General features: G+C 32.0%; 3 protein-coding genes across 3 annotated transcripts; 1 reads left to right on the top strand and 2 right to left on the bottom strand.

Moving 5' to 3' along the window:
• Positions 1-1,042: 1,042 nt before the first annotated feature.
• Positions 1,043-6,852, bottom strand: LOC113392644 (uncharacterized protein). The gene is made up of 6 exons (XM_026629171.2): positions 6,622-6,852; positions 4,253-5,449; positions 3,853-4,177; positions 3,271-3,414; positions 3,097-3,172; positions 1,043-1,931 (listed from the first exon to the last, which is right to left on the bottom strand). Exons 2-6 carry the CDS (start codon positions 5,439-5,441, stop codon positions 1,773-1,775), a joined length of 1,893 nt encoding a protein of 630 aa, XP_026484956.2. The 5' UTR covers positions 5,442-5,449; positions 6,622-6,852; the 3' UTR covers positions 1,043-1,772.
• On the bottom strand, positions 5,493-6,626 carry LOC113392668 (uncharacterized protein). Its single transcript, XM_026629208.2, has one exon. It carries the CDS (start codon positions 6,582-6,584, stop codon positions 5,574-5,576), a length of 1,011 nt encoding a protein of 336 aa, XP_026484993.1. The 5' UTR covers positions 6,585-6,626; the 3' UTR covers positions 5,493-5,573.
• Positions 6,853-7,208: 356 nt separating the features above from the next.
• On the top strand, positions 7,209-10,512 carry LOC113392667 (COP9 signalosome complex subunit 6). The gene is made up of 6 exons (XM_026629205.2): positions 7,209-7,612; positions 7,690-7,821; positions 8,006-8,157; positions 8,267-8,432; positions 9,650-9,843; positions 10,027-10,512. Exons 1-6 carry the CDS (start codon positions 7,369-7,371, stop codon positions 10,165-10,167), a joined length of 1,029 nt encoding a protein of 342 aa, XP_026484990.1. The 5' UTR covers positions 7,209-7,368; the 3' UTR covers positions 10,168-10,512.
• The last annotated feature ends 2,638 nt before the right edge of the window (positions 10,513-13,150 follow it).

Genomic DNA, 13,150 nt, shown 5'->3' with positions numbered 1-13,150 from the left:
TGGATATAATGACCTAAAAACACATTTCTAATTGACATCTTATATTTTTAAATAAATCATAAGTTAGTATAAATTATTTTTATTCTATTCAGTCAACAACATTTTTTAAGCAATATGTAATTTACTTTATATCGGGAAAGAAATTTAGCAGTAGTATCTGTGCCACAGGCGTGTTTATTCAATCTGATATATTTAAAATCGTCTCCTAAAATATAGTTTTCCATAAACGTTCTAATCCGCATTGCTCTACAACAATAAAGGTTCATATTCCAACGAATCATTATAAAAGCTCATATATATTTTTTTATGTAATAGGTAGGCGGACCGCCAAATGGGCCACCTACTATTATGGACACCAAAACCCATTGACAAAGGCGCTGTTAGAAATATTAACCATCCGTTACTACGCCAATGCGCCACCATCCTTGGGAACTAAGATTTTATGTCCCTTGTGCCTGTAGTTACACTGGCTCACTCATCCTTCAAACCGGAACACAACAATACCAAGTATTTCTGCTTGGCGGCAGAATATCTGATGAGTGGGTGGTACCTACCCGGACGTGCTTACACTAAGCCTTACCATCGAATAATATCGAAAATGTTCTCTAAATTGTTTATGTAAGAAAAATAATTTTAAACTGATATTTTGTATTTTTTAGCTTTCTGCATTTTACAAAATTTGCGAAAGGCCGTGGTCTTACGCAGATATGACAGCAGAGGAACCTCTTTGTTGTGAAAACTCAAAGGTTAAAGTTTGTGCTTCAGTCGAAGACATCACTGTCGCTGCAAATACAGAAACAAAAGTATAGTTCGCTATTTATTATATAATAATTATACTGATATTACATAATGATTAAATAAGCATTACTCTTTATATTTCAGTATTATTTTCTCCTAGTTACTAAGCACCTATATAATATATTTTTGTTTTACGAATGTTAGTTGTATAACATAGTGATCAGTACGCATAGAGGTATTGGTCTCAAATATATACTAATCATGAAACACGTTTAGAGCACTATATAGTTGAAATAAAATTCCATTTAAATTTAAAATATGGATTTATTTACAAGTTAGTACCTACAATTATTATATAAAAAGTATATTGTAAATTATTCCGTTTATTTGTAAACATTCGCATTTCTAATTCATACCCGACTGCAAAATACTGTAAAATTTTGTTTAATATAAAAAATTACAACAGTATTGTTTTTTTTAACCCTTGTTAAATGATAACAAAAATAATGATGTTAAAGCTTGGAATTTACAGAACTCGTATTAAACTAAAAGTAATTTCGACAACTGCTACTATTTATTAAAACCATTAAGTAATCAAATTAAAATCCCATCGAAATTTATTAAAACCCAGTGCTAAAAATATCTCCTTCAACTATTACCTTTGCTCCAAACATTACTATCACTAACACGATTAAATAAAATATGGACAAAACTTTATTAATTCCTATTTTTGCCAACATATTTACATTAGGAAACGTACCGAAGAATCTCTTGCTTATATTCCCAGCGTTTTTTGTGGAAGTTAGAGTGTGATAGACAAAAACGAGGATATAATGACGTCACCTAGTAGATAGTACATACTACAATATTTTATAATTTTAAAGGCGTACGTAGTCCACATTTCAAATACGCATTATTGAACTGTGGTTCAGTCTAGGGCAGTCAGTCGAGTCAATGTTCCTAATTGTGATCAGCTCGTTTATAACAACTACTAAAATAATATCATACGGAATTCATAACTATTTGTTTTAATTTTACAAAAACTTTGCTTCGCCGCTTGAAAATCTCGTATTCAGAGCTTGTGCTTTCTTGATTATAGACTTCTTTTGAGCCTCGTCGAAGCGGTTAACCGCTAAATCAACGTCACGACTGAACGGGCGGCGTTCCTTTTTTTCATCGTCCTTTTCATCCTTCTGTGAAAATAAAATAATATAGTATTTAAAATCTAGTCACTCAAAGTATCTTCTAATTTTTGTAACTAAACTAAAACTTCAATGGTGTCTATAGCTTATTTCAATCGAAGGAGCAGAAGTAAACAAAGCTAATGTTAACACATTATATGCGATTTCCTTATAGCTCTGCTACAATATTGACTACAACAGTTCTTGAGTAATATATCTTTCTTATTCGTAACTCATAATACAACAAACACTACGAAACTTTACTAAGTTGTTTAAATACTTTTATACGCTTTCATTTTACTTCCAATGCCCGATAACACAAATTGCACTTCGCTGTCATTTAAAAAGCTATTTTTACACAAATCCATAGATAAGTAGTTTCAAAAATCTGTGTGCGTAAAAAAAAAATAAGTCGCATAGCGTTAGATGGAGGTTTGTGTTGTGTTTGTGTGTCCTATACTGAAATAAAAGTTACAATTTTAAAGAGAAGCTTATAACTGTTTATTTATTAATAATAATTCATCTTGAACCGAGCTTGAACCTATGTCTTTACAATTATTTAAAAAAAAAAATACTTACTATTAATAGTGATCACAAATTGACCTCTTTAAGCACGACATTTAAATCAGAATGTAGCACCTTGGGTGCCATATCTTGTCAAATATCAGTATAGGTCTCAACAGAAAGTAATACACAGAAAATACATGTTCAAAACAAGATCGTTTGACGAAGGTATGGTTACATAGGTCTTCTGATTTAAACCACTGACATTATATTATTATAAAATTTTGTTGACATAAAATGTAGTTGCATTTTAAAAGTGAAAATATGCCGTAGATCTCGACTTTATTTGTCTTTACTTCTCCTATAATTTTAAATACGATTAAAACATCTTTAATATGTGAGCCTTTATTCCAGAATATTTGTCAGTATGTTCATGTATATCACAGATGCGAACGTGAGCTTGTATTTTTGTTATGCTTTCACATCTTGACTACTGAATCGATCATAATGATATTTGCGTACACATTGTCCGGGGTACAGGAATATAAGGGGATAGGTTTAATGCAGCATGTCTGTATGTTTTGCTATTAAGATATAGAACTAAAGATAATACGATGTTGATTATTTATGATATTATTAATATTAATAAAACATATTAGAAGATAGACAGTACCTTCTTCTTCTTTTTCAATTTCTTTTGATGTATTTCTAAAAGGCTCTCTTCTCTTTTATGTTTCTTTTTATGTTTTCTGTAAGAAAATGAATAAATGATTTAAAGTTTTAAATTAAGATTATCAATTTTAAGTGAATGTATATATGTATATTGAATAAAGAAATTTCAATTTACCTAACAGCCTTCTCCTGTTCATCATCTCGGCTTTCAATTTGTCGCATCCGTGCTTCTTTTTGAAGTGTTGTGTTTGCATCCTCTTCTTTAGGTATACCTAAAGCTTTTCGGGCTTTATCTTCTGGGGTATCAGTCCAACTCGACCTTATCGGAGAGGGCTAAATTATTATACACAGAACTGACAGTTCAGACAGAAATATTTATTGGGCGGTTAACAAATTTAATATAATACAAAATACATTTATAATAATTTAACAAAAAGAAAACCTATTATTGGCATATGTAAAAGTAATAAATAGACTGGTTTTATTATCAGTAATCAAAGCTGAGGGTCTTATTGTTTTTACTGCAATTGTAACTGTTAAAGCTGGAGGTGTAAAAGACCTCGACTTTTCAATGGTAAGATTATGAGAATGAAGTCATATTATCGTTTTGCACTAATATATTTTTAAATACTATATTAAAGACGTATTAAATAGCACAATGGTAAATGACAAACAGAAAAATGGAATTGAATTCTGTTAAAATTATAGGAATAGAAATGAAAGATAACCATGAATATTAATTAAAAGCATTTCTTACCTATCTGACATGTCAGGTCCCGCTTTCGCTCTAAAGGATCGCGCTTCCAATCCTAAATATTTAGCTTTGCCTTCAGGCAGCTCTAACATCCATTGTTCACGAGACTTGATATTTGAGTTTTGTAATGAATGACCATCGAGGGTTTTGATCTTCATTTCAATGGCTCGCTCTTCCAGCCGTTGATGAGCCTCAGACCACTTGTCTTCAGCACCAGCTGGCAACGGGCCTATGCCATCATCATCAGAACTCTCATATTTTATCACTTCTCGGACAACTTCACTATTTTCTGCTAAAACTTCGCGCATTTTTTCTGGTATTAATGGTCCTGTAAGCAAGTTCAATTGTTAAATAGAATTTCTTTTTCAAACTACATTTATAGAAATACATAACAAATTTTTACCTATATTTCGGGATTTGTTTTGTTTAGGCAAAGTAGGACCCTCAGTTACAGGGGATAAGCTTTTTTGAAAACGTCTTTCTAAATGTGGAGGTAGAGCTGGTCCACATACATCAAGTTTCGGTACTTTATCTTGAGTATCTGTTTTAGATCGTTTTAATTTGTGCCGTAAATCAGTAGGATCAATTTCAACATCTGATTGAGAAATGTCATCACTTAATATTTCTCCTTCTTCACTACTCTCTTTTTGATTAGGTTTTTGGGTAGAAGTTACCTCAGTTTCGGGGATTTTAGAGGGTACATCGGCTTTCACTTCTTGTATGTCAGTGGTACTACTTACCTCTACTGGTGCTGAAGACTCTTGTTTCTCTTTATCAGACTTTGAGCTTTTTCGTTTATGTTTCTTTTTATGTTTTTTCTTTTTCGTTTTCTGCAATTCTTTTTCCAAATTTAGTAATTTGGCTCTTAGTTTTTCATCATCAGAGGAATCAATTTCACTAGATTCCTCAGATTTTTCCTTTACAATTGCAGGTATCATTTTATAATAAGAGCCAGGTTGTACTATGTCAGAGGTATCACTGCCTTCATTTTCTTCAATTAAAATGGGACTGTCGCTTGTTCTCTTTTGAGTCTCTGAAATAGTGGGTTTGTGTACTGTTGATTTTTTTGTCATCAATTCTGGAGATGATGATTTCTCAATTTTAGATTTTATCTCAACTTCATCTAAATTTTTTTCTTTTCCTGTTATTATGGGTTTTACCTCATCTTTAATATTTCGTACTTTTCCTGGAGACTTACATGACCTAGATCTCGAGCGTCTATATTTGTCTCTACTACTGCTTCGAATATCTCGTTGCCTAGATATCCCTCTAGGGTCAATGGCATGTCTATCTCTATGCCTGTCTGGGGTGCGTCTATTCCTACTCCTATCTCCAGAATGCCTTCTTCTTGCAGGAGAATATCTAGAGTATCTATGTCTTTCCCTAGAGTGCCTTTCAAACCTCTCTCTTTCATCTCTCTTTCTGTCCAAGTCTCTGTTTAACCTGTCATCAGGTCTCCTACTCCTTCCTGAAGATCTACCAAATAAATTCTCCCTTTTGGTATCATGTTCATTTGGTCTTTTACCTTGAGTTTTTGATTGACATTTGAACCTGCCAGTTTCTGAATCACTGCTCGATTCATCTGATAACATATTGACACCTAAAAACAAAAAAGGAATTAATTAGGAATAAAAAACAAGGTCTAACTTACATAATCCAATAGCTTTATTGTTCTAGATTTTATCATCTTAAACTATATTTACAATTATCTTATTCCTATGATATTAAAACATTTTTGCAATTTTCTTTGCACTGTAACGAATTGATTTTAAAATTCCAGCTGTGGGGATTCCCTTTAATGACTGTCTCACACTTGACTGCCAAACTAGATCTTTTAAAATTTGTCTTAATATAACCGCACAATCAATGTCATAGGCTACAGCTCGGAGAACATCCTCCATGTCTTGCTGAAGTCCACCATGATTCCAAAACTTCACTATCCTTTGCTGTGGAACCATAGGTAATTGCATAAGGTGATGCAATTTAGTTTCAGGATTTAAGTCTTGATGACATTGAGCATCTCCTGTTGGAAAATCTACATATGCATGGAATTGCTGTAAGATTGGTCTGTAGAGTTCTCGAAAGTTCAATAGTTGTGGTTGAACAATATTTCGAACTTTATTTTTGTTTTCCCCAAAAGTCATTCTAAAATCACCAGCATAGCTTAAATTAGAGATTGCAAAATAGAAGTCATACTCAGAAAAGGTTTCGGGCAGAATTAATAAAGTTGTGTGAACAGCTGAACGTAAATTTGATTGGAGTGCATTTTGAAGGTGGGAACTATTTGTTTGTTTAATAATCTCCACTGGTTTATGAAGTCTGCCTGCAAGATATAAGTCATTCCAGTCTAGGAGATCTGCAATGAGATCTTTTTGCGAGACAACACCATACTTGATAGTTACATTTTCCTCTTTGATATCCACTAAAGTATTGAAGTAAACTTTAGCACCCCAATTCTCTTGAAATCTTGCAACAAAGCCTTTTCCAAGAAAACGAAGTGCTGAGTAATGAGATGGATTCATCTCAATATTAGCGCCGTGCCATCGATATGAGTTATCAACGCAGTATATGAGATCGATCATATTATGCTTCTTTTGATTGCCTATTTGTGGCTTGACAGCTGATCCGTACGCAAAGCAGAATGTAAAATTCTGTGGGAATTTGGATAGTATTCTATAATAAAGAGGAGAAATATCCTTTACAGCACCCGCAACTTTTACCGCTGTAGATGCCATGATTAGTAACAAAATACAAGGATGTTTGTAAGCTGACCTGTATGTATAGCAGTTTCCTATGAATTTTGTTTATAATATACGCCAACTGAGTAATTGTTTTTTCTTTGGGCGATATAAAATATAATAGTCAGTAATGCTGAAAGGGGTTGTTTATTGGTTAGTTTTAATTCACTATCCTACGACGAATAATAACTGTGAGAAAAACACATTTTGTCAATCAATGATCAGATTAAACGTCAAAAACGAAATCACGCAACCAAAAGTAAAAGCGACAACCAAACCTATGTTAACCATAGACTTTGTTATATACGACTAGTCATGAATAATACATTTTTGTCATATTCCTTGTTACTTTGTTAGTTAAAAATTATAAAGAAATATAATTTAAAATTTTTGTCTATCAATACATTTCTTGTCTAACAAATAAATATTTTATTAATAAAACATTTTTTTAAAACCGTAAATCATTATTAATAAAAATATGTAGTTTTTAATAAAATGCAATTTAATTAAATTTTATAATTTCTAAGATTAACTATAACTAGAGATATTCGCTTTATTCAATAATCTATGACGAGATCTACAAAACGTCAATGGAACGATTGATAAATGTCAACTTACAAAAAAATTGTAAACTATAGTCTTCATTCTTCAAGTTAAAGAAAACATTACACTATAGTGGGCTTATATTATGTTCTAAATATTAACTGTTTTAATTGTGCATTTTGTTTATATGCTTACGTCGTTACGAATAGCATAAGAAGCTAACTTAGAAGTTAAAACCATGTCTAGTGCAGACCGCATTGATTTTGAAATGGAGGTAGAAGTAGAAAGTGCTTCATCAGGACCGCCAGTTGATTTGCCAAATCCCACGTCTCCCGCACCATCAGCTGCTGGTAATCCTAAAAGTGTCGTAGTAACTACCGCTACCTCTGGCTCCGTAACTGTCTCTCTTCATCCATTAGTTATTATGAATGTTTCTGAACACTGGACTAGGTTGAGAGCTCAAGAGGGTTCTCCACAAACTGGTAAGTTAATTAACTATTAATAATTGTTAATTATTCGTCAGGATATTTCTTGATAACCTGTTTTTATCTTTTTTTAGTAATTGGAGCTCTAATAGGCAAACAAAAGGGTCGGAACATTGAAGTCATGAACTCATTTGAATTAGTTTTTAGTGTCATTGATGGTGATATAATTATAGATAGAGATTACTATAATTTAAAGGAAGAACAATGTGAGTATATGATGTTCTTAATATTTAGTGTTGATTGTAAAACATTAATTTAATGATGGAAAGGTATATTATCTCGTATATATACAAATTGTATTTCAAGAATCATATGTAATAGAATGCATAAACAAAAGACAAATTTACATTTTCTTACCATTACTAAATATATATTAATTCATTTTTGTAGTTAAGCAAGTATTCTCAGACATGGACTTTCTGGGCTGGTATACTACTGGAGACACTCCAACAGAGAAGGATATAGCTGTCCACCGACAGATTTGTGATATAAATGAATGTCCAGTGATGTTGATGCTCAATCCAGCGGGCAGGAAGGGTGATGTGAGAAGAATAATATATTTTAATTTATTTTAATATAGCAACAATAAGAATAAAACTATAATATGTTATTTATAAATTGTATTAAAACAGTAATTAATAATTATTTCAGCAATTGCCAGTAGTGTTGTACGAGTCAGTAATAGATGTGGTAAATGGACGGGCTACTATGCTTCTTGCACCTCTAACATATACTTTGGCTGCTGAAGAAGCCGAAAGGATTGGTGTTGATCATGTAGCAAGAGTGTCATCTGGTGAAGCGGCACTTAATAGCTTGGGTATACAAATGATTTTACTATTTCAAAATTTATACTTCATATTATTAGATTTAGTTTCTTCTTTTATTACTTCTTGCTAGATAAGGTTCTAGATCTTTTATCTTAAATGCATAAAAAAAAGATATACTTTATTTTAATAGGTTCTTAAGAATGATACATATATTTATATATATGAAGGATGGCTGATAAGCCGCCGCCTAAGGTACTTAATGCAAGAAAATATATTGTTGCTGTTCTCCTTCTACCTCAAGTACACATAACAATATTTATTTATTCATATAACATTTCTCGCATCTTGCATACAATGCCTTTAACCCATCCAAAAATATTTTGTATCTTATCTCTTTAAAAAAAATATATATATATATATATTAGGGATGTTATGGATATGAAATTTCGGATACAGATTGGTTACGGATATAGGAATGATTATTATACCGGATACGGATATGATTATGAAATTATTTTGGATTATCCTTTAGTTTCGGATAATTTCGGTTACGGATATTAAATTGTTAAGGAATTATAAAAGTAAAATACAAATAGGTAATAAAATGGTTTTATTTTTATGTCATCATTTGGTAGGAAGTGGTATCACCGGTACACCCTAAACGGTGTATCCTACTGAGGTACTGTCTTACTAAAGTACTTAAACTGTTCTACTTGGTATGCATTTTCCACCATAAAAGTAGATTTTCACTGAGTGTCAACCTTTTCTCTCTATTGTATTCATTTAATAATGATTTTTTAACAATTAATTTATTGTGGACTGTATCATCATCATCACCTATATTTTGCTCTTCTTCGTCACTTGCGCTTAATATTTCAGCTAGGACGCATTTTGTACCAGTTTAATTTCAATTACGTAACACAACACCTTTGTTTTAATTTGTCGAACTATTTGTGAATGTAAAATTGCTAAGTTTGTTACAAGTATGATAAGGCGACAACAGAAGAAAACAATCAATGTGCGCGGCTTGTGTGTCGGGTGCGCCCGGCCGTTCAAAACAACTTGTCATAATGAGCCTCAATTAGGCTCCGCCCCTATCCGATTTTATCCGAAACTTTAATTTCGGATTCGGTTACGGTTACGGTTACGGATATTTTTTTATATCGGATATCCGATAGTTTCGGCTACGGTTACGGAGCTCCCTAACATCCCTAATATATATATATTTATTGTTTTTTCTAAATATAAATGACATATTATGTTCTAGTTGCGGAGCATCTGACAGCTCAAAGATCAGCTATAAAAATGTTGGTTTCCCGAGTGCGTGCGGTGCTCGCGACCGTGCGGGCTATCCGCGACGGCGCGCTGCCGCCGCGTCCGACGCTACTTAGAGAAGCGAGAGCGCTTTCTAACAGACTTCCATTACTGACTTCTCAGCAATTCCGTACGCACTTCTATAATGTAAGTTGAACTTGATTTCCTCGATTTTTCTACAAGTATGTAATTTTTTATGTAACTTTTTTTTATGAAACATTTTGTAAGATTATTCTTACGTTTGGTTCAGCTCCAAGAAGATCCCATCAGAATTTAATTGGTACTGGGTAATCATAGCGTACCAATAAAAATTACAATTCTTTGTTTCAGCAATGCAATGATGTGGCGCTTATGACTTACCTGGGTACGATCACGAAGGGCTGTAACGCGATCAACCAACTCGTGAACAGATTCAATGTTCTGTACGACAGGCAGGGCATGGGACGTCGCATGAGGGGACTTTTCTTTTAGGGCGGACGTTAATATTAAACGTAAAGAAGTTAAAATAGGCTGTGTGTTATAGGATGTTTGGAAGATTACATTGGTTTCAATTGTCTACAGATATTTTAAATTTGGTAACATTTGTTGAAAATATTTTTCCATTATTCTATTCCTCACTCATCAGCCGTGTCACCTACAAGATTACAAAATATTAACATTTGCACCTAAAGAACTCCTTGCTATAGAATTAACTATTTCGAGTGATTTTTGTGTTTTATTTCAGTAAATTTATAAAAAAAATGCCTGTAATGTAAAGCGAATGTAATAAATAAATTATGTAATACAAAAAAGTCTCGCAATAGAATTAGTTAATTTGTGCAGCAATTTATGTTTTCATTAAATACCATTTTAATGCTATAATCGGCACAGGGAAGCAGCAAATCGTAAACGGAATTATCAATTAATTTTTGAAATCGTTAAATTATTTCTTACAAATTATTATTTGTCTTTGATGTTGCCAGATGGCAAATAATATCGTTTTATATTAACCTAAAACTTAATGGTTAAAAACACAATATTTATGTCTAATCATTCTCAGAAACCAAATGTCTGTCAGACACCGGACTTCATGCTCAATTAGCAGTTGAAAATAACATCGGTTTTAAAAAAATAACCGTTAGGCACATTTTATTGTATCGTGTAAATGTGAACGTATTTATTATAAGAACGAAACAATATCCACAAATAGGGATATAAGTACTCACTGTCATCTGACTATTTTGCGTTGAGTTTTGTCGAATGTGTTCGGCTTATCAAAAACTCACATAATTTTAAGAAGTCTTGAAGCAGATGAATGTGTGTTACAACAGAATGAGCCGTTGACAAATGTCAAAGCACGGTTAATGGCGCGTTGGATGTATGAAATCAGTAACTGAATATGTAAATTTTTTAGATACCTATTAAAATAATAATTAAATAAACATTGCTTTTTATTCACAAGCATTATAATACTAGTGTTCACGCAGTAGTCGAAATTCGACCGTACTGATTATTGATAATTTGAGGAAAACATATATGAATTTCCAGGTTTCGAATTTTTATATTATTGATATCCCTAAGATGACAGAAAAAGACAAAAAAAAACTAAACAAATACCCGAGAAAAAGATAGTTATGTTGGCCCAAGGTGTTAGAACAGTACAAGAAAATGTTTAATCAGCATTATAGGAAAGTAACACGAATCGTCTCATATCGTGGGAAACATATTTGATGTGAACATAATCTATTAAAAATAATTTCAATTGATTGTAGCATAGCTTCTGTTCGTCCTATTAGTTATATTAATTAAAATAAGTTTTTTTTTTAAACAAATCGCGCTCCCGTATATTTGTCTAGATATTGAACTGTTTTGTCTTTGCTTATTTATACATACTTTGCCTATTGACGCGACATCATTGATGATGATCATAAATGATCGATGGATTGTGAAAAATTGTGCTTTTGAAGTCTCTTTGAAAGTAAAATTAAAGGGATTGTACTATAAATAAAAATATATTAATCAATAAATGTTTGTAGTGTAGAATACACAATGATGTTCTAGTAAACAGATATGTTATAAACGCGCAAAAGGTGAAGACTAGAAAACGTCCTAATTGGGACGTATTGTCTTTAGTCTGTGTCACGCAGGACAACGAGTAATACGTTTCGCGCTCCTCGTAATAACTATCCAAATGCCATCGTGTATATTTAGAAAGTGTACCAATTACAATACCAAAGTTAATAAAACACAAGGGATCTCATACCACATGTAAGTAAGCAATATACTTTGATTTATTAATATATTTCATTTATTTTTCTATTTTGATATTTGGAGGTTAGAAAAAAGACAGAGATAGAAAATACATTTTTTGTCGTAAGAACGACAAGGATGCGTGTGTTCCGGACATAGAATAAAAGTACAGATGCGAATATTAGGCAGTAAAGTCATCTTTACTCCAGAGTTCTCTTTTTCTTTTAATAACCTTTTTATAATTTTGTTTGATACACTTAATTATAAATTAAACTTGTCGAATATAAGAAAAGAAAATATAAATAGTTTATCATTAACATAATATATTAAAATAAAGCTACCACTGAAATCAGGCTTCAAGAGTTGATCGCTATTGTTCGTAAACAAAGAAATAAATCGTTTATATTACGTTACTGTGTGACAACAGCGAGTTTGACTATTTACCGTCTTTTCTTCGTAGGTTTCAAGAATGAATATATATATATATATATATATATATATATATATCTATTTCTAGCCTATCTCAATAGTGACGAGATATATTTTACTTACATTGTTTTATTTCCCAGGAACACATCAATATAAATATTGAAAACTCCCCGACAAGTCTCGACAATGTCAGCATACTGGATATGGTAGATATTTTTGAAACACCCAGAAAAGCAGCACTTAAAAACCGTGTGAATTAACATGCAAGAAAAAACTGTTGCAGAAAAAAAAAAATTTACTTCCAACAAAATATAAGACTGAAGAAACGTGTTGGCAGCATAGCCGTGATTTTGAAAGATTTAAAGAAAAAAGATTACATTTCGAAAGAACAGCTTACTCAACTAAATTTATTCCGCTCATAAAAATAATCCCGAAATTAAAATGCTCTCTAAGAGACAGAAAAGAAATAAATTGAATCTTTTCGAAGGTGTATGATTGTTTTTATAATATGTGTATTTCTTTTTTTTTAAAACGTCTTAAATTTTTCACCTACCTTTTATACTATTTATTTGTTATATAGGCGTAAATCAAAGGGTTGTTTATCTCTTACCTTATGATACCTTTGAATGAAATAGGGTACAGACTATTGTTTAAGTTTTGCGAGAAAAGGATAATAAAACACTTGTTGTGACGCAAAGATTTATTGGCATCATCAGGTTTGGTTATTTCAATTAATTACACAAATTAACAAACTTTGGACACATTGAGATTCATGCTATGGAAGACCCTTTAAATG

This window comes from Vanessa tameamea, chromosome 5 (genome assembly GCF_037043105.1).
Source record: "Vanessa tameamea isolate UH-Manoa-2023 chromosome 5, ilVanTame1 primary haplotype, whole genome shotgun sequence".
Classification (NCBI taxonomy): domain Eukaryota; kingdom Metazoa; phylum Arthropoda; class Insecta; order Lepidoptera; family Nymphalidae; genus Vanessa; species Vanessa tameamea.
The sequence above is the reverse complement of the archived record's forward strand: the minus strand, read 5'-3'. Positions and strand labels throughout refer to the sequence as shown.

Excerpts from the sequence above, each read along its gene's own strand:
- LOC113392644 (XM_026629171.2), bottom strand. The coding sequence starts at position 5,441 with ATGTTATCAGATGAATCGAGCAGTGATTCAGAAACTGGCAGGTTCAAA. Across the intron at positions 4,178-4,252 it reads AAACAAATCCCGAAATATAG|GACCATTAATACCAGAAAAA; the intron begins GTAAAAATTTGT and ends ACTTGCTTACAG. Across the intron at positions 3,415-3,852 it reads GGACCTGACATGTCAGATAG|GTCGAGTTGGACTGATACCC; the intron begins GTAAGAAATGCT and ends CTCTCCGATAAG.
- LOC113392668 (XM_026629208.2), bottom strand. The coding sequence starts at position 6,584 with ATGGCATCTACAGCGGTAAAAGTTGCGGGTGCTGTAAAGGATATTTCT.
- LOC113392667 (XM_026629205.2), top strand. The coding sequence starts at position 7,369 with ATGTCTAGTGCAGACCGCATTGATTTTGAAATGGAGGTAGAAGTAGAA. Across the intron at positions 7,613-7,689 it reads AGAGGGTTCTCCACAAACTG|TAATTGGAGCTCTAATAGGC; the intron begins GTAAGTTAATTA and ends ATCTTTTTTTAG. Across the intron at positions 8,433-9,649 it reads AGCGGCACTTAATAGCTTGG|TTGCGGAGCATCTGACAGCT; the intron begins GTATACAAATGA and ends ATTATGTTCTAG.